The sequence below is a fragment of the Terrapene carolina genome, unplaced genomic scaffold (genome assembly GCF_002925995.2).
Source record: "Terrapene carolina triunguis isolate 2854851 unplaced genomic scaffold, T_m_triunguis-2.0 Scaffold94, whole genome shotgun sequence".
NCBI lineage: Eukaryota > Metazoa > Chordata > Testudines > Emydidae > Terrapene > Terrapene triunguis.
In genome coordinates this window covers 3,371,297-3,393,450 of record NW_020664445.1, presented here as the reverse complement: position 1 = coordinate 3,393,450, position 22,154 = coordinate 3,371,297, and the positions used below count along the sequence as shown (strand labels likewise).

Here is a 22,154-nt window from a genome sequence, read left to right as displayed (position 1 = left end):
CATATGTTTGCAGAACTGGGGCCTATGTGGTTACCTTTGATTTAATAAAAGTGCTGGTGTGATGTCAGTGATCCTTTGTGGTATGCTTGTGACGAGACTTAGCAGCAGGCCTTATGCTGCAGGGATTCATAATACCAAGTATCCTAATTATAACTCCTGGAGCAGCACAGCAGAAGAGCCACCTGAACACATAGGAAAGACGCAATACACAATACTGATTCTTGGGGTGGAGTGGGTGGTTTAAGTGGTTTTATCTCCCCTCCCCCCCTTCTCCCAAATGTCTGGATGAACTGTAGCCTGATATACCACCTAGTTTTAAGTGAAAATAGCTAGGCATTTCCTTAATATTGACCTTATGATTGCTTTATTGCTCTGCGTTTCATCCTAATGGACCCACATTTAGGGGTAATGAGGAGTAGGTGAATCCATGAGACCAACCTTGAAAACCACCACAATAGCAGTGTGTGAGAGGAGGAGTGGTTGGGCCCTGATTGAGGTGGATTCTGCATCTGTGCTAGTCAGATGGGGAGGGGAGGGTGAGAGAGAGAGAATGAATCATGTGTGAAATGGGTTCTAGGTAACACTGAATGAAAGAGTTCAAATAAAGTATGCAGAAGAGGTTGGTGGCAGAAGCTATTCTGAGAACACAGTCAGTATGAGGAAATTCTACTAGAATTCTTGGGAAATCCTTTTTCCCTACCCAGAGGCTTGGCTGTGCGTTGTGGCTGATGTCACAATAGGAAATATAGCTGCCAATTAAGCAATAAAGCCACTTCTGGGTAAGTGTTAACTGTGTATTTTGTATGCATCGAGTACGTGGGAGTACACGTTGTTTAGAGACTGGGCATGTATGACAAACATGTGGAGAGCCAGTTCACTCAGGAGAGGTGCAGTAGAATACAAGGTGACTCCTGTCCAGGATGTCAGAGAGTCACCCATGGGTGCTGTGTCATGTACTGACACAAACTTGTCACGTATTCACCTGCTCTCCTTCTTCCTGCTTATCCTGTTTAACTCTTGTTACAAGCTGCTTTTCATTCTAGAAGCTTCGCTATAAACCAGCCCAAGTCTGCAGGCTCCACTCATGCTCAAGGAGTTTGCTTCAGCACTATGTACTGGAGAAACTGGTGGGTAGAGAGGCAAACTGGCAGAGGTCTGGAAAGAATGGGAGAAATTCATAAGAAAATCCTCAAATAGCCAAAGTAAGATGAGTCTTAAAATATTGAAAGCTTAATCATTAATCACTTTGTCTCAGGGTTCACAGTGCAATCCAGACCAGTGAGGGGTTGTCACCTCTTGCCTTGCAGCCCTGAGTGCCTCACAATGCATTAATGGTGTAGCAAACAGCCTGGGACGCTCCCTGTGAGCTGACCGGTGTGCAAGTCATGCGTATCTGTGTGCTAGACAGCCCTGGTTCAGCAGCTCTGACCCCAGCAGTCTGTCTACAGCTTCGCTCTGGCTTCCACCAGCAGGGTGACCCCAACACACTCCCAGTCCCAGATTTCCTCAGAACTGTGTGCCCAGGAGTGTCCAGCCCTGGACAGCTAAAGAAAAATAAAGTTTGTTGCTCCTTTAAAGAGACAAAGATACATTACAGATTAACAACTTAGCGGCAGTAAATATACCCGTCCCTGCAAACACAGCATGGAGCTCGTATCTAGTAAAAATAAAACAAATTTATTAACAATAGGATGTAGGTTAAATGATGCCAAGTAAAAACAAAGTTAGAAAGGGTCACAAGGAAATAAAAGTGAAAGCATGCATCTAAAAGTCTAAACCTTAGGACAGGTCTACACTTAAAACGCCTCATCGGCGCAGCTGCAGAACTTCAATGAAGATGCTCTGTGCCGACAGGAGAGAGCTCTCCCATTGGCAGAGTTAATCCACCTAACTGAGAGGCAGTAGCTATGTTGGTGGGAGAAGCTCTGCCATCAACGTAGCACTGTCTACACCCGGAGCTAGGTCAGTATAACTACGTCATTCAGAGAGGTCGATTTTTCGCACCCCTGAATGACATAGTTAATCTGATGTAAGTCTGTAGTGTAGACCAGATCTCAATCTAGCAAGGTACTTGGTTCAAGATGATTTCTCTCACCAGTCTTCCTTCTTCCCAGCCATGGCTGACTTCCCTCACTCGGGACTATCCACAGAAGTACAAGGTGCTGGTTTCCCTTGTCTTCCAAGGTGAAAGATCTTTGTCTAAGCAGGTTTCTCACCTATATTCAGTTTTCAGAGACCTTGACTCCATGCCTCACCCCCTCCCATCCCTTGGTTGAAAGACCCATCTTTCTCAGCTTGCAAGAGCTCTGTTCCCTTGTTTCTCTCTAGTGAGGGATGCCGAAGATGGCTTCTGTCCTTGCGTAGCTCTTCCAAAATTCGGTGACCTCGTTACAAGAGACAGGATGATGTCATGCTGTTCTTCCCCTCCTGTGGACTTCCCATCCCCCTGCTGATTCATATGTAAATAGGGCTTCCATTGTTTTTGGTCACTCTTAGCTTACTTTTATTGGAGACCAGTAGGTAGTTGCCTTCTCCCTGTTGGGAGGGGAAAACCTGTTTCTCCCTGTGTTTGGTCATAGACTGCAAAGCCTAATACAGTGAGTATCCGTAATTCCTCAGACAGTGTTAAAACAGACATTTCACACTGCTATCCTCACTGTGTGATAAGCTTTCACAAATCACCTCACTCAATACACTTGGTGTACAATATTACTGCCTGACAAGTCAGCTGTCTCAATTGCTTAGTACTTGAGGTTCAGCTCCCCTGTCTTGATAGATCAGGAAACCTTTGCAATGGATTCTTCGAAAAGTAAAACTCAGACCAAGCTTCTCTCTATTGCTGAGTGTAGACGCCATGGTATCTCTTCCTCCCCCATTTGTTAACTCAATAGCTTTGTTTACCTAAATGGACCTTTATTGTCTTTGCCTGGTGTCAGGGTTCCCTCCCCACTCTGAACTCTAGGGTACAGATGTGGGGACCCGCATGAAAGACCCCCCCCCTAAGCTTATCTCTATCAGCTTAGGTTAAAAACTCCCCCAAGGCACAAATTCTTCCTTGTTCTTGGAACGGTATCGCTGCCACCACCAAGTGAGTTAGACAAAGATGCGAGGAAAAGGACCACTTGGAGTTCCTGTTCCCCCAAAATTCCCCCAAACCCTTTCACCCCCTTTCCTGGGGAGGCTTGAGAATAATATACCAACCAAATAGGTTAACAAAGTGGGCACAGACCAGCCCTTGGGTTTTTAGGACACTAAAAACCAATCAGGTTCTTAAAAGCAGAACTTTATTATAAAGAAAAAGTAAATGAAGCACCTCTGTAAAGTCAGGATGGAAGGTAATTTTACAGGGTAATCAGATTCAAAACACAGAGGATTCTCCTCTAGGCAGAACTTTAAAGTTACAAAACAACAGGAATAAACCTCCCTCTTAGCCTAGGGAAAATTCACAAGCTAAAACAAAAGATAATCTAACGCATTTCCTTCCTGTTACTTACAATTTGTAATCTTAGATGCTTAGTTCAGATATGGCTTTAGGAGATGTATTTTCCCTGCCCTGGTTCCTCACTGACACAGAGAGAACACACAGAGAGACAAAACAAAAACCCTCCCCCACAGATTTGAAAGTATCTTCTCCCCTCATTGGTCAGGTGCCAACCAGGTTTTTGAGCTTCTTAACCCTTTACAGGTAAAGGAGGGATTTTATGCTACCCTTAGCTGTATGTTTGACACCTGGTGACTAGGCTGGTTAGAGAAGCAAACGTTCCTTTGTCTAGGGCAGACCTGTTGACCAACTCCCTGACACGCCTGTCTTAAACACATTTTAGTCATCATTCCAGTATATGTCCATAACTTTTAACACACACCACGTATGTATATCACGCAAGAATATTGAAGATCGGTGAGTTATTAGTTTTTCCAGTTACATACTACATGACACCTTTTAAATACAGATTATAGTCCTAGTGAGTTGGGGTACCCTGAATTGGTCAGGCCAGCTGAAACTTACTACCTGATACCAGTGAGCCCTTTGGCACTGACATGCTCTTAAGGTCTCTCACTCAACCCTGGAAAACTAACTATCCCTCTCCTCCCAGACGTTTTAGGGAAATGCAAGGAAAAACATCAAGCCATGCCTGTGTCATGTTCCATTAAACAACAATACAGAATGGGGGGGGAGGTAGAGGACCATTTTTGATTCTTGCTGAGGACAGGTAAAGCCTGCTGGTGTTTTCTGTGCGGAAAGCACTGGTGATATAACCATTAGCCTCACCTGGAATGAGAAGACCCATTGTAAATTACTGGAATTGGTGAACTAGAGCGTAAGAGAACGGGCACAAAAAGCAAAGTTAGAACATCACAACAGAGGCAACATGGGGGGTCCTCCCAGATTTCTGTCAGTGTTTGCTGGCCCCTCTCGGTCACATGGTGCAGCTGGGCCCTCTCCCTGTGCTGCAGCTGTTGGAACCCCTGAGCTGCTGCCGGTAGAGGCAGGAGCAACAGCTGAGAGCTGCAGGGAGGGGCCGCTGCTTTTCGGGAGGGGAAGCTGAGGGTAAGGGGGAGGATCTGACGGGTGTGTGTGTGTGTGTGACTTGAGCTGTTCTGGGGTTGGCCGAACCTTTAAATTGTGCCCCCCCCCTTGTGCCCCCCCCCCCCCTTTACAGGTCATCTCTGATCACAACATGCACTTCACTGAACAGTTTAGTTTAATTATTTACAGTGCTTCACAGTGTTCTAGTCATCCATCTGTCCGTAGAATCTTTTGTAAAGGTAGCGACATCTTCCTTATTGGAGACTGTAGAGGTGCCAGCTGCCTCCTGGGTGGAGGTCATTCTGTGGTGCCCTGCTCCAGTTTCTCACCTCTTCCGGGTCCCTTAACTCTCAGTCCGCAGTAATTACAGCTTTCCCCTCCTGGGCTCCCATGGATTGAGTATTTGCACGCTGGCCCTCCAGGCCCCAACCCAGTTCAGACACTCTCTCCCTTTACTTAGGGACACCCCAGAGCTAGGACCCAGTTCAAAATCTCTCAGGCTTTATCTGGCTGGAGCTCTGCCGCCTTCAGCCCTCTGGTCCACAGCCCTTGCAGGCCGAACCCCTTCTCTCAGGGCAGGTCTGCAGGATTAATGCTGCATCGGCAAAGCGCTTTGATGAAGACACTCAGAGCTGATGGAGGAGCTCCACAAGAGGCTTAGCTACTGCCTCTCGCGGAGGTGGAGTAACTATATCCCACAGTATTCTGCCGGCAATTTAAAGAAGTATGGGCTGGATGAATGGACTATAAGGTGGATAGAAAGCTGGCTAGATCGTCGGGCTCAACGGATAGTGATCAACGGCTCCATGTCTAGTTGGCAGCCGGATTCAAGTGGAGTGCCCCAAGGGTCGGTCCTGGGGACGGTTTTGTTCAATATCTTCATTAATGATCTGGAGGATGGCGTGGACTGCACTCTCATCAAGTTTGCAGATGACACTAAACTGAGAGGAGTGGTAGATACGCTGGAGGGTAGGGATAGGATATAGAGGGACCTAGACAAATTAGAGGATTGGGCCAAAAGAAACATGATGAGGTTCAACAAGGACAAGTGCAGAGTCCTGCACTTAGGACAGAAGAGTCGCATTCACTGTTACAGACTAGGGACCGAATGGCTAGGAAGCAGTTCTGCAGAAAAGGACCTAGGGCTTACAGTGGACGAGAAGCTGGATATGAGTCAACAGTGTGCCCTTGTTGCCAAGAAGGCTAACGACATTTTGGGCTGTATAAGTAGGGGCATTGCCAGCAGATCGAGGGACGTGATCATTCCCCTCTATTCGACATTGGTGAGGAGTACTCTATTCATCTGGAGTACTGTGTCCAGTTTTGGGCCCCACACTACAAGAAGGATGTGGAAAAATTGGAAAGAGTCCAACGGAGGGCAACAAAAATGATTAGGGGGCTGGAGCACATGACTTATGAGGAGAGGCTGAGGGAACTGGGATTGTTTAGTCTGCAGAAGAGAAGAATGAGGGGGGATTTGATAGAGGCTTTCAACTACCTGAAGGGGGGTTTCAAAGAGGATGGATCTAGACTGTTCTCATTGGTACCTGATGACAGAACAAGGAGTAATGGTCTCAAGTTGCAGTGGGGGAGGTTTAGGTTGGATATTAGGAAAAACTTTTTCACTAGGAGGGTGGTGAAGCACTGGAATGGGTTACCTAGGGAGGTGGTGGAATCTCCTTCCTTAGAGGTTTTTAAGGTCAGGCTTGACAAAGCCCTGGCTGGGATGATTTAGTTGGGAATTGGTCCTGCTTTGAGTAGGAGGTTGGACTAGATGACCTCCTGAGGTCCCTTCCAACCCTGATATTCTATGATTCTATCAGTGGGGAAAAGCTCTCCCGCCAACATAGCACTGTCTGCATGGAGCATTAGGTCGATGTAAGTACGTTACTCGGGGGGGAGGGTGTGGATTTTTCACAGCACTGAGCAAGGAGGTAGGTATGCCAAAGTGTGTGTGTGTAATGAGTTGGCTAGCCCCAGCCCTGAAGGGGTGAGATGCCCTGTTACAGAGACCTTGCTGGCTCAAGGACAGTATTGACAATCCCCACCCTGACCCCATCACCCCTTGCATGGCACTGGCTGTAGGAGTATAGCCTGAAGCAGAAGTAACTCCTTGTAGTTCAATAAGCAAGAAAAAGGCCACAGGCCAGAACTAAAGTCATATTGTTGTGATATCCCTATACATGAATGGTGCATTAATGTAAATATAGAGAAAACTCACTGTAACAGCTACTTATCTGTATTTATCTCTGAAAACCATGCCCTTTCTCCTTACCAGTCACGCTCTATACATCTAATGAAGATGCTTTGTGAGGATGAGCTTTGGTCTGTAGTAATTTCCCCAGCTGTGCACAGTCTGAGTGCTTTCCCCTGTGCCAGCACGTGCTGGTGAGCGTGGGCATGGAGCTCTCACTTATTAAATTAAATCTTGGGATGAAAAAGGGGTGTGTGGAGGTGTGTGTACATAGCAGGTCTGGTATTGTGCTCATCCAAATGTGAATTGAACCTAACATCTCTCCAAAAAAACATATGTGCTTTGGATGAAGTGCAGATGGCCTTTAAATGATTAAATTGAAGGACATGCCAATAGGGTTTAGCTAAAGCTGAGCCCCATTCCGCGGTGTGTTTACACCGTCAGATGGAAGAGCTGACATTTTCTGAATTCTTCCTTTAAAGCAAACAGCCCGCTGACGCTCCGCTCACGGTGCTCTGCGCCTTAGTCTAGGCCTGCCAGGTGCTCCTGTCAAAGAACACCACGCTGAGGGGTCCGGGGCAGCCCCCAAGGGACTTTTTCCTCTGTTACTGGGGGCTCCTACTCCCTGGGCTGCTCTCACGCTTTGGAGAGGTTGCCGGATTTCCCCTGCATCTGTTTTAGAATGGGCAGGACTGACTCAGAGCAGAGAGCTGCTACGGAGAAACCGCCCGACGAAAAATAATCCATCTTCTCCAGTATGCGGCTGCAGACTTGGCTGGTGCCCCCACCCTGTCGTTTTGATGACACCATTGCTGTGTAGGGTGTCTGAGGCCTTGTCTGGGCTCAGGAGTAGCCCTGACTTGGCAGCACATTAGGGTGTAACTGGCACAACACTGAACATGATGGGTCCTTTTCTGCGCCGGCTGCAAGGTCTGGTGAGCAGCATGTTGGCAAACACAATGGTTCAAAATCCTGCTGGACTGTGGTAATGTGTCACAGTGCAGAGAAGGACAGGCCAGGGTCTGCACCAGTTGAGCTGACTGAGTTTTCCCCAGGGCACCCACAACTGCACTGAGGGGTCAACCCCAGCCTCAGTCCCAGGACGGGCCTCTGTGCTGAGGAGTGCACAGCACCCTCGCAAGGGGGGACTGGCAGAGTATGCAGCCTGGTTTTTGTTGTCGGGATACTTTTCTTCGTTAGTTATTACCCATTTTCAGTCTCTCCCCTGCCTCCCCCCAACACACACCCTTTTATTCAGAGCCTTTGACCAGCCCCTGCCGTGGGGGTCATGCCCTCTGTGACTGGCTTGTTCCCATGGGGTTCAGCCGCCATTCTGAGCTATGTGCGGCCTTATTTGAAGTAACAGTAATACAATAGCCATGTTTTCCTATGAGCCCCTCAGTTTGAAACCCCTGCTTCAGGGAAGACGACAGTGGCACTTTCCAAACCTATTCTACTGAAACCAAGCACTGAAGTTGCCAACCTAAATGCAAATATGGCTTTGTTTCCTGTTTCTAGAACAGGAACTTCAAAGGTGGGTGTACTTTCAGTTGCTCTGTGGGTATTCTTAGCAAAAAGGGGGTTTTGTTAATTTTGCATGTGTTTAGTCCTTGGAGTAAGGAGATTGTTTTTAAACCATGTAAGACCCGCACTATATTGCGGGGTAGCAATTAAGTGGAGTGTGTGTTCTCTCCTCGGGCTGGTATCAGGGTGTGCCGACAGCAGAATGCATGCTGGGTTGTTATTCCATGTAGGACCCAGTGTCCTATGGCAGGTCTGAGAACTTTCAGACCCAGTAAATATCCGATACAAATTTGAGGCCTGATCCAAAGCACATTGACGTGTGAGTCTTCCCTGAGTGGGGCAGGGTCTCACGCTGCTCCTGTATTGTGCAGCTGGTTTTGTTGTGCTTGGTTAAGAGGGCAGTTTTTCATGTTCATAGGATTTTATTCAGATCCAAACCCCCTCCTCCACCCATGTCCCCATCCTTGGTTATAAAAGAAATGTGTTTCTTCAAACCTTTACAGAGAATTGTATGGGTCTTTTGGAATCTGCATACTCACTGTCTGTCATGGTCCTTTCCAGTTGGTGCACTGCATGTGGAATTTTCCCAGCCTGTGAATCTTGAGGAAGTTGAGAAGATAAACCCTGAAGTGAGAGAAGGAGGCCGATATGCTCCAAAAGACTGTAAAGCACTTCAGAAAGTAGCAATCATCATACCATTCAGGAACCGTGATGAGCATCTGAAGTACTGGCTGTATTATCTCCACCCAATCCTTCAAAGGCAACAGCTTGACTATGGAGTGTATGTCATCAATCAGGTAAGGACTTGGAACGTGCATACGTTCACAGAATAATGGCTATAATACTTCCGTGCAAAGGTGCAGTTGGCTTATACTCAGTAACCAACTTGCTGGTTGAGAAGATTAATGCACAAAATGAAAGAGTGAAGAGTCGGGAATCTTCACTGCATAATCTGCAAACAAATCCAAACACTTCTGCTAGTTGCTTTTATAGCTTTAGAAAAATAAACTGAGATCCAGTTCTCAAATTAGGCAAATTCCTTGCGAGTAACTTCTACTTAAGTAGCCACTTTGAAGAGAACTTTTAGTAATAGAGTCTCATCTTATTTCCACCAGGATACACTTATCACCAACTTGTGCAGGACTTTCAGTTCTAGATTCCGAGGCCAGAAGGGATCATCAGATCCCTAGTCTGACCGCCTGTATGATGCAGGCCAGATGCCCAGATAACCCCCAGTAACACTAATAGGAACAGTGCACTAACTGTCCTGCATGTGGATAGAACATAGATCTCTTATAGATGTAGACAAGTCCATTTCAAGTAAATGGAATAGAAAAAATTACTGGCATTACTTCCAATATACACCTCTACCCCAATATAATGCGACCCGATATAACACGAATTCGGATATAACGCGGTAAAGCAGTGCTCCGGGGGGGCAGGGCTGCGCACTCCGGTGGATCAAAGCAAGTTCGATATAACGCGGTTTCACCTATAACGCGGTTAAGATTTTTTGGCTCCCAAGGACAGCGTTATGTCGAGGTAGAGGTGTATTTGCCTTTTAGCCCTGCCTATGTCCCTCTCCAAACAACATGACTGGCTTGAGCATATGCCATGATTCCAAAAAAAATTGGCTGTTGTGCACACATTGAGAAGCTTAACAAGTTAAGAAAAATGCATTAGTTGTGATGAAAGGGCACCTCTATCACTCCGAAGGGTGCCAGTGAAGTCTCTCTGAGTATCTGGCACATAGATATTAACACAGCATCTCTGTCTAGTTTTGGATCCTAGCCCTGTGCAATGCTGAAAGGCAGCACGCTCCCTGGAGCATAGCTGTTTCTAGAGTCAAGAGAGACAAGGTGGGTGAAGTAATATCTTTTATCGGATCAGCTTTACCTTGCCCACCTTGTCTCTCTAATACTGTGGGATCAACCTGGCTACGACAACACTGCAAACAACAATGGATGGTATCTAAAGTCAAGATCAGTTGGTATGTTCAGGTGCAGCAGAAAGGTTTGAACTTTTCTCTCTGCCTCAGGAAATGGATTGCTAGGTATTTATACTAATGGTAAATACTCCCCTAAGGAATGTTAATACTTACCTGCTGTGCTTGATATGACTTTGTTCATGTTTCTGTGGTGGCAGAGTGCTCTATTTACAGACGATATGCAACTGCAAAGAACAGATTATTTTAGCTTGGATTATAATGTACCGTCATTAATCCCCCTCAAATCATTTTTGCTTCTATATCAGACCATAGTGGTGATGGAATCAGCTTTCCTACAGCTGGTAACAACATGCTCGACTAACTACACTAAATGTTAGCCCTGAAGTTGCTCTGCAGACCCCCTTTGCAGCATAGCAGAAATGACCATTTAGAGTGCAGCTCTCCAGACCACACGCCTCTCACAAATGGTGGCGTAAATACCCAGCCACCCCTAGCTCCTGAAGATGCTATTTTGATGCACTAAGGATCCACTGTGTACATGCATATATTTTGTTTGCCCATATAGTGATACTAGTGTTCTGGTAAAATCCCCATTGAAAACACACGTGTGGGGGTGGGGACGAAGCTGGATGCCTCTGCGTTCTGTACTTCCTCCCACCAGAATGCTCCTCTCACCCAACATGCTAGTTTCACAAGTTGGGAACATTTGCATAACTTGGAAAGTCATAAGTTAGTGGTGTGTGGCCGTTTCTAATAAATGGTCACTGGTTGCTCTAAGTTTCATATGTTAAATGTTAGGGTGTGCAGGATCTTGTTTAAAATATGGGATTTCAGTCCTATGACTGGGGTTACTGCTCACTGTAAATATCTCCTATCATATGATAGCTTTTCAGGGGCCTTTGAAAAATGACTTGTGGCCTTGGGCTAGTTGCTAGTGAGTGGATATCCACATCACAGTGGTGATAGCACCGCTGGGACTAATCTCCAGTGGTTAGAGCCTGGCAATGAAGGCGAGCACTGCCTGGTCATGGGGACTGAACTATATCATAGGGTATTTGTTACATGCTCTAAAATTAACCTGCACAAAAATTATCTAGTCAGTCTTTTAAAATATGCCCCCTTGCCGAAGAGTTAAACAGACATGGTGCCAATATACTGAGTATACAGACCCTAGAGAGGTACAGTTCATTCTTCTGCAAGTATCTCCTTGACAAGGGAGGGCAATGATTATCTGTAGTAACTGACGTGACCTAATTTGCAGCTAAAATGTTTGCCTTCTCCAGTGCTGAAGTCTAAACATGTTCTGCACATCTCTGAAACATTGTCGGTAACATTGAGAACTGTCAGTGGCACTAAGCCAGCCGCCACCCTCCGTGGGGGCGAGAGGAAAGCTGCGTCAGGGGCGGTTACAGAAATGTGGGTGCTCTGACAGAAGTAGAGGAGGAAAACGTTCTTATTTCTCTGCTGTCTTGACAATTGCTTTTCTCTTTTTCTTGTCTGTCCTTCCCTTTGCATCCATCCTTCCTTTTTTTTTTTCTTTCTTTTTTTTTCCTTCTAGTGGGGAAATTTTACCTTTACTTGTTAATCGTGTCTATAGCAAAGCAGTCACTGAAGCAAGGAAAATTACTGTGTGATCTGATTCTTGCACTCCACCTACGTGCTCTTCTGTACTCTACATCTCATAGAAAGAGAGAGGAGCGCTGACCCTTACTGCTGCTGCACTGGTAATGTCAAACTTCTTCCTTTCAGTGCAATGCAATTCAGGCATGAATCCATTGCATCTTCACCATTCAATTCTTGGCTGTCTGAAATGCGCCACATTAATGCTGGACTGAAGTCAGAAAAACGGTATTTGTAAAGTGCCTGGGGTATAACCAGAGCCAGTGGAAAACATGAGCGGGGGTGGGGGGGATGCAGAGCAGCAATTTTATGGTCTGTTGTTTTTTAAAATCTAGTCTTTTTTTTTTTTTTTTTTTTAATTCCTCCTGATGTAAATGGATACATTTCTGCCAACCCCAGTTAATGAGGCAATCACCTATCTTCAGTGGAACAAATACCATCAACACATTTGTGAACCTGACCTTTGGCCTGTTCTCCTCAATTAAGTGTTAACTTAATTTGGGCCATTAACATGCCAACATCTATTAAAATGGGTAATCTAAGAAATAAACCTGCAGCTGTGCCTTGCTTGTGGGAGATAAAAAAGATGTTACAATGAACAATTGATTAGGACAGCTGGAGCTTGCAAGATCCCTCTAATGTTTTGCATCTGCAAACAACAGTCATGCCACGTAATCAACAAGCACTGGTCACAATGTGTTGCAACACCTGAGATGAGGTCTTCAGGTCAGGTCTACCTGACCCAGCCCAGACAACAATGGAAGCCACAAGTGCCACTGCCCCACCAGCTTAGCTGGTCCTCCAAACTACATCCCACAATGCCATACCTCATGTTTAGAATGCCCCTGGGCATTATGGGATAGGCACTCCAGGAGTTGTAGAATGCACCAGTAGGCCTGTGAGTGAGATGACCATCCGTTCCCTGTAACCACTTTCCTCCTTTGGTGTCCACATTCCTGGGGACGAAGCAGTCTTTAAAAACATTGGGGCAAATTCTTCCCAGGTAAAACTCAAGTGACCAGTTTGGGTGTCATCTCAGTCACTCTCTCCAGGATGGGAACTCTGCTTATTTGTTCCCTACATAATTCTCCTGTCCCATTACTTGGCTCCTCCCAGTCTGTACTGAGTTTATCCTCCTGCCCCCCTGGGAGGCAGAGCAATGCTGTTATCCCCATTGCTGTAGATGAGGAACTTCCCCATGATCACACAGGGAGTGTGTGGTAGAGCAGGGAATTGAACCTGGGTCTCCTGAGTCCCAGGTTAGCACCTCAGCCACTGAACCAGCCTTCCCCTCCTAGAGCCCTCACTTGACTTGGCTGCTGGGTGTAGCTACATCCACAGTTACCCCTGCTAACACATTCACCCTGATATATGCACTTACAAAGTTTTTAAAAAGAGGGTTCTCTTTAGCAACTTGACTGTGCACATGGCTGTGAGTGTCACATTATGTTACTAAAGTGGGTAGAGGGATTGGGGAGGATTAGAAAATTCCCTGCAAATTTCAGTTGTTTTTCCAGCAATTTCCCACTGGCCCTGGCTATGTCCTATGATTGCATGTGTGATACATTGTGTGGTATCTGACTGTGCTCATGTGTGGGTGTTGTGTTTTTACATGTTATTTCACAGGGCAGGATGGAGCTGCTGGGCTGTGTTTTTGAAAGAATAAAAAGAAATGCTGCCTAGCTCCTATTTGCCAGCTTGCTGGGTCACTCTGCTTGTGGGTTAGTGTACAGCAGAGGCAGATGCTGTTGTTTCTATGATCTCCTGTGGGTACTGAGAAGAAAAATAACAGAGTCTCCTGTGAGGAGGCTGCTCAGAACAGCCCTGACCTTCTGTTGGGAGCAACGCCAATTGCTCTCTTTTGCATGTGTGCCGGAAGGCAGTTGTGCAAGGCACCCGCAACAGCTGGTTATTCCTTAATCTCCTCACCTTCGATCTGGAAAGCAGCTGACAACTGTGTGGCCTGTAAGTGTCCACGGCACTCCATTCCCTGCATTCTGCCGATGGCCTGCTCAGCGGGCAGCACGCACCTCCAGCTGCGAGTCAAATAACAGACATTTCAGCGCCACGCTCTGTTCCTGGTGTTTTCTGTTAAGGAATTATTTTACTCACTGCAGCAATGTTGTGGCTACTGCTGGCTGCATGGCACCAGGGCCTGAAGAGTCAATAATATTCCTAGTGAATAACGTCCAGTGTGGACTAGAAACACGTTGGATGCTGCAGCAGTCCTAGAGAAGTAATCAAATACATGTAGATTTAGACTGGGGCTTTCAAAGAAGTGTCTGGGAGATAGTTCTCTGAAAACATTGGCTCAGTGTGCAGCGGCAGTCAAAAAAGCAAACAGAATGTTGGGAATCATTAAGAAAAGGATAGATAATAAGACAGAAAATATCATATTGCCTCTATATAAATCCATGGTACACCCACATCTTGAATACTGTGTGCAGATGTGGTCGCCCCATCTCAAAGAAGATCTATTGGAACTGGAAAAGGTAAGGAGAAGGGCAACAAAAGTGATTAGGGGCATGGAACAGCTTCCATATGAGGAGAGATTAAAAAGACTGGGACTGTTCAGCTTAGAAAAGAGCCAACTAAGGGGGAGATATGATAGAAGTCTGTAAAATCATGACTGGTGTGGAGAAAGTGAATAGGAAATGTTATTTGCCCCTTCACCGAACACAAGAACTAGGGATCACCCAATGAAATTAATTGGCAGCAGGTTTAAAACAAATAAAAGGAAGTATTTCTTCACACAACGCACAGTCAACCTGTGGAACTCCTTGCCAGAGGATGTTGTGAAAGCCAATCATAGAATCATAGAATATCAGGGTTGGAAGGGACCTCAGGAGGTCATCTAGTCCAACCCCCTGCTCAAAGCAGGACCAATTCCCAACTAAATCATCCCAGCCAGGGCTTTGTCAAGCCTGACCTTAAAAACCTCTAAGGAAGGAGATTCCACCACCTCCCTAGGTAACCCATTCCAGTGCTTCACCACCCTCCTAGTGAAAAAGTTTTTCCTAATGTCCAACCTAAATCTTCCCCACTGCAACTTGAGACCATTACTCCTTGTTCTGTCATCAGGTATCACTGAGAACAGTCTAGATCCATCCTCTTTGGAACCCCCTTTCAGGTAGTTGAAAGCAGCTATCAAATCCCCCCTCATTCTCCTCTTCTGCAGACTAAACAATCCCAGTTCCCTCAGCCTCTCCTCATAAGTCATGTGCTCCAGACTATAACAGTGTTCAAAACAGAATTAGATCAGTTCATGGAGGACAGGTCCATCAATGGCTATTAGCCAGGATTGGCAGGGACACAACCCCATGCTGTGGGTGTCCCTAGCCTCTGACTGCCAGAAGCTGGGAATAGGCGCCAGGGGATGGATCACTTGATGATTAACTGTTCTGTTCATTCCCTTTGGGGCACCTGGCACCAGCCACTGTTGGAAGAGAGGATACTGGGCTCGATGGACTATTGGTCTGACCCAATATGGCCGTTCTTATGTCTGTTGGGGAGTTAGGCACCTAAGCGTTAAGGCCATGATCCCACAGACACTTGCACGCAAGCAGGCCTGTCACAGTCCTGTCCAAAATGTCTCTCCCTGTGCTGCTGGTGACGAAGCACCGTTGGTAACGTGGCGATCAGGCTGCTTCGGTGTTCAGGGACGAGTACCCTGCACTCCCCATGCTGCCCCCTCAGCCGTGGAGCTACGAGAAGGGAGCAGTAGGCGCAGTATGTTAGCCTTCCCCCTCTGAAACCTGCCTCCAAACCCAAGGTAGGTGGGTTTCAAATGCGTTTGGAGGCTTCCACTGGTCCCTTTGTGTGGGAAGTAAGCTGCAGCGTAGGGGTCTGTGGAATCCTGCCAGGTGCTCCTGGGGGGGTCAGCAGAGATGGTAGGCTGGATTTCCAGACGCATCAAAGGGGCTAGACGTCCAAACCCCATAGACGGCCAATGGGAGTCGGATGTCCAATTCCCCAAGACTTCTCTAACCCCTCGTGTTAATGTGTAACACAGGCATGCCCCCTGCCACACTGAGGGGATCTGTGTCACCCCTGCAGTAAGCCCGGTGCCCAGAGCCTTACCCTCTCCCACAGGTGCTGCCATCTCCTCCGAGCTCTAGAGTTCATCTACACTGCATTGTAAACCCAGCTCGTGTGTTTCCACACCCGCACTCGAGCCACCGCACTGCATTGCAAAGCTGCATTTACAGTTGCTAGACCCAGGTGTCTCAGCTGTGCTAGCGCATCCACACTGCCCTATGCAGCCCTTCTGAGCTGTGTCCACACTGCCAAAGCACAGGGCTTGGACCCAAGTCACAGTGGTACTTGGGCACTGACGCCCCCGCCCCTCCCCAGCAGGGTTCTAGGATTTGGGTCCTGAGTGCTTGCTGACCCGGGGCAGACTGATTGGTGTGGGGTCTTAGGCTCAAATCTGAGTCAGAACCTGGGCGTAGTGTGTAATGTATACATACCCCAGAAGGGGGTGCTGTGCAGAAACGGGAACCTGGGAGGTACATGTTGTGCTTCCTACTTTCAGTGGACATCCGAGGCTGAAGATGGCAATTATAACTCAGTTCATGTCCCACAGGGGGATTGCTGGTTCCTTCCCAGTGTCTGACAGCTCTGCATGCTCTGTGCCACTTCCCCACTGCGGGACAGTATTACGGGCAGCTGGTATTTCCTGGCTTAGAAGAGGTTTTTCTAAACAAAATGAAGCCTCCTGTTGCTTTCCTTCAAAGGCTTCGCCATGCTGGCAGTTGGCAACAGCCTTCAGAGCCCATGGGACAGAGGCTGGCCTCCCTGCCCTTGGGCCCATCCAGGAGCTTCAGATCACAGCTTGCTTCTAAGACTTTCAGAGCAGGTAACTCCAGTTTCTCCAGCAGAGCTGCTCCCATAGAACGCCACCGGTCTGAGTCTAGTCTGACTGCACTCCCCTCTCTGAGCTAGATAGGCTTCCAACCTGCCACCAAGCAGGGAAGAGGAGTTTTCTGGGGGCTCCTTTCCTTCCCTCTGCTGTGACAGGGATGGCAGAATTGCCCACCTTAATTACAGGGTGCTCTTCTTCCTGAAGTGACAAAGAAGCGAAGGTGTTCTCTGCACATCTACAGGGCCCTGAAGGTCTAACTACAGTTGCCCCTTCCTCGGTGAGAGCCTGCTGCTGCTCCTTTGTTAGTGGTCTCCATGTAGAGGGTAGAGCCTCAAGGGTTGTGATAGATTAATGCACGGGGTTCAGTTGGGCCATATTTCCTGTCTGGTCAAAGTGCAATGTTCTCTTCTGGCATGGTGGGGTGCATGTGTGGGGCTGTGGAAGTTAGCTATTTGATAGGCCCCACAGAATTAGCATTGCAGCCTCCATGGGTGAGACAAATGGCTCTAGATCCCTCACTGCAGTCTGTACAAGCCACAGCTAGATCAAGTATCAAGCAGTTTGTCTGGGGGTAGCTGAGTCACAGAAGCAAAAGGGATTTCTTCTCTAACTCTTCTGTTTTTGGCCTCAGTCTCCACCATGTGAATGACCACTCTACCATCTGAGGGATTCTCTTGGTACAGATTTGCCTCTCTCATGTTAATTGACAGGGCATTAACACGGACAGCACTTCTTGTTCAGTTTGGCTCGGCAAGTTCTAAGTCCTAAGGTGATGAAGAAGGGGAAGTCTTTGTTTTCATCAGGCTGCCAACTTTCTGCCCTGTATACGAAGGGTTACCCACTTGCCTGGTTGTGAATCCGCCTTGTGTGTGCTGCTGAGACCCGCTGGGATGGTCCGTTCTATGCATGGAAAAGGGAAAAGGCACTCCCTTTGAGGTTTGCATGGTGACACATTCTGCACAGGTGCTCGCTGCCTATCGACCTTCAGATCTGAATTGGTTTGCATAACCAGAGGACAGGCAAATAAATCAGCACAGATTGTTACGTTAGCAAGAGTGCCAGCTGTTTGCCTCCTGCTTAAACGTCAGAAGTAACCGAATGTGCTGCGGCTGGAAGCTAGGTCTCAGTGGGGCTAACAGAGCCCCACACAGACACGTTGCAAACACTGCGAGTGGAAACTAGCTACACAATAACAGCTGGCTGAACCCAGGGCACAGTGGCATTCCCCTAGGGGGTGATGTTTCTTTTGCCAAGAGGAAGAGGATATTTATTTATTTATTTTAGTACAGATTCAGGGCCCGGCTTTGATAGCCTTCGTTACACTGAATGGTACCATTGAAGCCAAGGAGAGCACTCATAGAGCAAGGTGATACTAAACCAGAGAAAGGGTATTAGAATCTGGTCCTGATTTTTTAATTCTGCTTTTATCAAGCCTCCTCCCACCATCCGCCACAAAAATAAATCAGGAGAGAGAGTACAAAACACAGTGAATTTCCTACTTCTGTATTTTTCCTTTTGAAAGCGTTGGGATTAGTATGAGGCTAAACCCTTCAGCAGCTCGTGGGATACTGGGAAATTTAAATCTCAGTTACTCCAGCCCTGACAGTGCTTCTAATTTGTGACCAGTTGAGAAACACACAGCCCTTTTTAACAACAAATACACACAAAAAACCTCAGTGTGCTCCTTTCTGTTCTGATCGCAGCTGTAACACCCTGGCTACGTCCTTGTTGGGATGGGGGTTCAGAAGCTTTTCCATAGCAGGGATCGTGTCTTGTGAATGGCTTCCCCTCCCATTAATGCTCAAACAGCTCTCTTCCTCTCCCCCCCCCCCCCCATTCACAGTCACACAATGTCCCTGTGGCAAGTACAGCAGTTGCCTATGGGAGGGACCCATCCCACCGGGAAAGGGCTGGGTAGATTTTAGCCACTGGAAATGAGGAGGACCCAGCACCATGTGCCTAGACAACTCTCCATGGACCATGCACAAGTGCATTTTAGCCTGCTAGGGCTTGTGGATCACAGCCTACAGTCCTCCAAGCTGCAGCAAAGCCAAGGGCTGTGTCTGAGTCACAGGAGTCTGGCTGTAATAACAGTCCCATCACAGAAACAGCTGCTGCCTCTAGGGTCCACAGACCTGTCTGAATCTACATCGAGAGAGTCTAGGCGTAAAGCATAGAGGGGAAAACACCAAATGGATGAAATGCTTGCTGTCTGTGTCCCTGGCATGGATGTGCTCGGCCAGCTGAGCAGATGCCAGTTCAAGCTTGCACTGGTAGGGGTGGTCTGACCCGATTGAGAACTCCCGTGTCCCAGCCGAATCATAGAATACCAGGGTTGGAAGGGACCTCAGATCATCTAGTCCAACCCCCTGCTCAAAGCAGGACCAATCCCCAGACAGATTTTTGCCCCAGATCCCTAAATCGCCCCCTCGAGGATTGAACTCGCAACCCTGGGTTTAGCAGGGCAATGCTCAAACCACTGAGCTATCCCTCTTCCTCTTCTTGTAGTGTGGGGCCCAAAACTGGACACAGTACTCCAGATGAGGCCTCACCAATGCTGAATAGAGGGGAATGATCATGTCCCTCGATCTGCTGGCAATGCCCCTACTTATACAGCCCAAAATGCCGTTAGCCTTCTTGGCAACAAGGGCACTCTGTTGACTCTCATCCAGCTTCTCATCCACTGTGACCCCTAGGTCCTTTTCTGCAGAACTGCTGCCTAGCCACTCGGTCCCTAGTCTGTAGCAGTGCATGGGATTCTTCTGTTCTAAGTGCAGGACTCTGCACTTGTCCTTGTTGAACCTCATCAGATTTCTTTTGGCCCAGTCCTCCAATTTGTCTAGGTCCCTCTGTATCCTATCTCTACCCTCCAGCGTATCTACCACTCCTCCCAGTTTAGTGTCATCTGCAAACTTGCTGAGGGTGCAATCCACGCCATCCTCCAGATCATTAATGAAGATATTGTTCTTTTGGAAGTGATGCTTGTGTGTGTAGCCAAGCAATCATCTCAGACTCTTAGATGGATGGCGGTAAGGTGTGGGGCAGCGCCAGAGGCTCCCACCCCAGCTGGTGTCCATGTTTAGACCCCAGCTGAAGGAGTTGTCTGCTGTACTGTACAGGCTTTTCCTAGATGCTTATCACCATAGTGCCAAGAGCTGGTGGTATTCTCCTCACAATGCCCCTGGGAGGCACTGTCAGGAGATACCTCGCCGGTCCCCTCTATAGGGTGCGCTTGCTAAGGCCAGGTCCACGCTACAGACTTCTGCCAGCACACATCCGTTGGTCAGGGATGTGAAGGGGCGTGATCCCTGGCTGGCAGAAGCCCCACGTATAATACAGTTATACCGGCAAACTAGCTTAGCTTGTTTGGCTTTTACCGTAACCGGTACAAAAGTAGCTTTTCCAGTATAGCTGTCTGCACACTAGGGGCACGTGGCCAGTACAGCATACCGGTATTCCTAGGCTGGTAGCACACTCCTTGTGTAGATATGGCCTCAGCCCCACGTCAGCAAAGCATTTCTGAATGTGTTTACACTCCCATCCCTCTCCAGCAAAGAACTTCACTCTAAGCACATGGCTCACTCTCATTAAGCATGTGTGTGCTCAGAGGAAGCACGTGAATGAGTGCTTTGCTGAGCTGGCTTTGGTGATGTGCCCAGAGTCCAATAGGGCAGAGCCAGGAGAGAACGCAGTGTCTTCACCACAAAGCCATCCTTCCTCTCACCCCCTTTAGTAACCCAGTCTTCACCAGAGTGTATAAGCACCTCTGAGGCCTGGGGAGAGGTTTCACACCCTAGTAGCTATCTCCTCTGTGAAGAGAAATGGTTGTTCTTTCATGTGCTTCCTAGAACCACTAGCCTTTTCCCAAAACACCTCCTCCCACTCAAACCAAGAGGCGCTTTTCTGAGATTCTGCCCAAACGCCTCACCTGAGGAGGGTTTTTAGTACGAGCTGAACATTAGAAAGGAAGGTCACTTGTTTAATTTGAGATACCACAAGATACCTCTGCTGGGTCACATTCTGTACATGAAGGCAGTGTCCGGTGCAGAGCTAGGGAGATTTCATAGATCACCTCCCCTCTAATGCCCACACAAGGTTGATGGGGTTCACCTGTGCGATGGGGTGGTGTAGAGAGTGAAGTGGGGATGACCTGTGCTTCTAGGATCTCATGTGCCAGTAACTGGCATGACAAATGGAGTGTTGTCCAACTCTGGTTATTGTGTTGTCTACCATTTCAGCTTCCCCACATGTCTCTGAACTGCTACACATAGATTCAGCTGCCCAGAAAATACAGCATTTGGACAAAGGAGTTTTGGGGCATCAGTGTCAAGCTCTTTAGATGGGTTGTAGTGCTAGTCGTATTCCATCACCCATGCTGTGAGGGCTCAGGGGGACTTGGACTCTGTTGGTGGCGGTGCAGGTCCAGTGTGACAGATGGGACACTTGGTAACAGGTAAGAAATGGACAGTGTATACTAACCTCCTTAAGGTGCTTAATTGTTTTTATTTGTTTTAAATTAGGGTGGAGAAGAAACCTTTAATCGTGCTAAACTTCTGAACGTAGGCTTCGAAGAAGCTTTGAAAGAATATGACTATGGTTGCTTTGTATTTAGTGACGTAGACCTAATTCCAATGGACGACAGGAACATCTACAAGTGTTACAGCCAGCCACGGCACCTTTCTGTATCGATGGATAAGTTTGGATTTCGGTGAGAGCTCTTTTCAATGGACTGTTTGTTACTCATCTGTATTTTAACCTTCCATGCCCATGGCAGAGTGGCAGCATCTCCAGTATAAACCTCATATTGAAGGCCTGGAAAAATCACTCCTAGCTGCAATTTGTCACAGTGTAGGACTGGACCAAAAGGTTTGTGTGCAGGAGAGATTAAATAACTGTTCTTAAGTTTTCAAATATCAGTCACAGGAGTAGGAAAAAATAGAAGCTGATCTTTTTCAGATTTTTTGTGCTCATCTTATCCTTTATCCATTAAAGCAACCAGTAAATGCCGTTGTGTCTCCATTTAAGGCAGTGGGGTTGCTCCTACCTAAGTCCCGGGTGAATTTGGCCCTGTGTATTTAGCATTGTGTTAGCAGAGTTTGTCAGGATTTCTGGGCCAGGAGGTTTTCCAGAATGGCTACCCCTGGGATATTGGAAAATCGCAATAACGCTCTGCTGTGAGGAGAGAGTGTCCCTTGCCGACCAACAGTCACCATGCCTGCTCTTGGGGACAAGGATATGATCTTCTTGGCCATATCATCAGCTTATTCATCATGACTTGTCTGACAGGGAAACCCCACGGATATGTGCCACTAGAAATGGCGGCGTGGTAGAATTTTCAGCCATTAACATATGGGCTGAGGCATTGTGGTTATGGTGGGTGAGTGATCAGGGAAGACAGCACCAAAAGAGAAATGCTAAATGTGTCTGTGACACACACACACACACACACACACACACACACACACACACACACACA

At 47.4% G+C, this 22,154-nt stretch overlaps 1 protein-coding gene across 1 annotated transcript in view; it reads left to right on the top strand.

Moving 5' to 3' along the window:
* B4GALT1 (beta-1,4-galactosyltransferase 1) overlaps positions 1 to 22,154 on the top strand; it is a 63,648-nt gene that overhangs the window by 34,762 nt on the left and 6,732 nt on the right. Inside the window, exons 2-3 of the mRNA XM_024203072.2 lie at positions 8,808 to 9,043; positions 21,199 to 21,386. Coding sequence (XP_024058840.1) covers positions 8,808 to 9,043; positions 21,199 to 21,386 — 424 coding nt within the window. The remainder of the gene's footprint in view (positions 1 to 8,807; positions 9,044 to 21,198; positions 21,387 to 22,154) is intronic.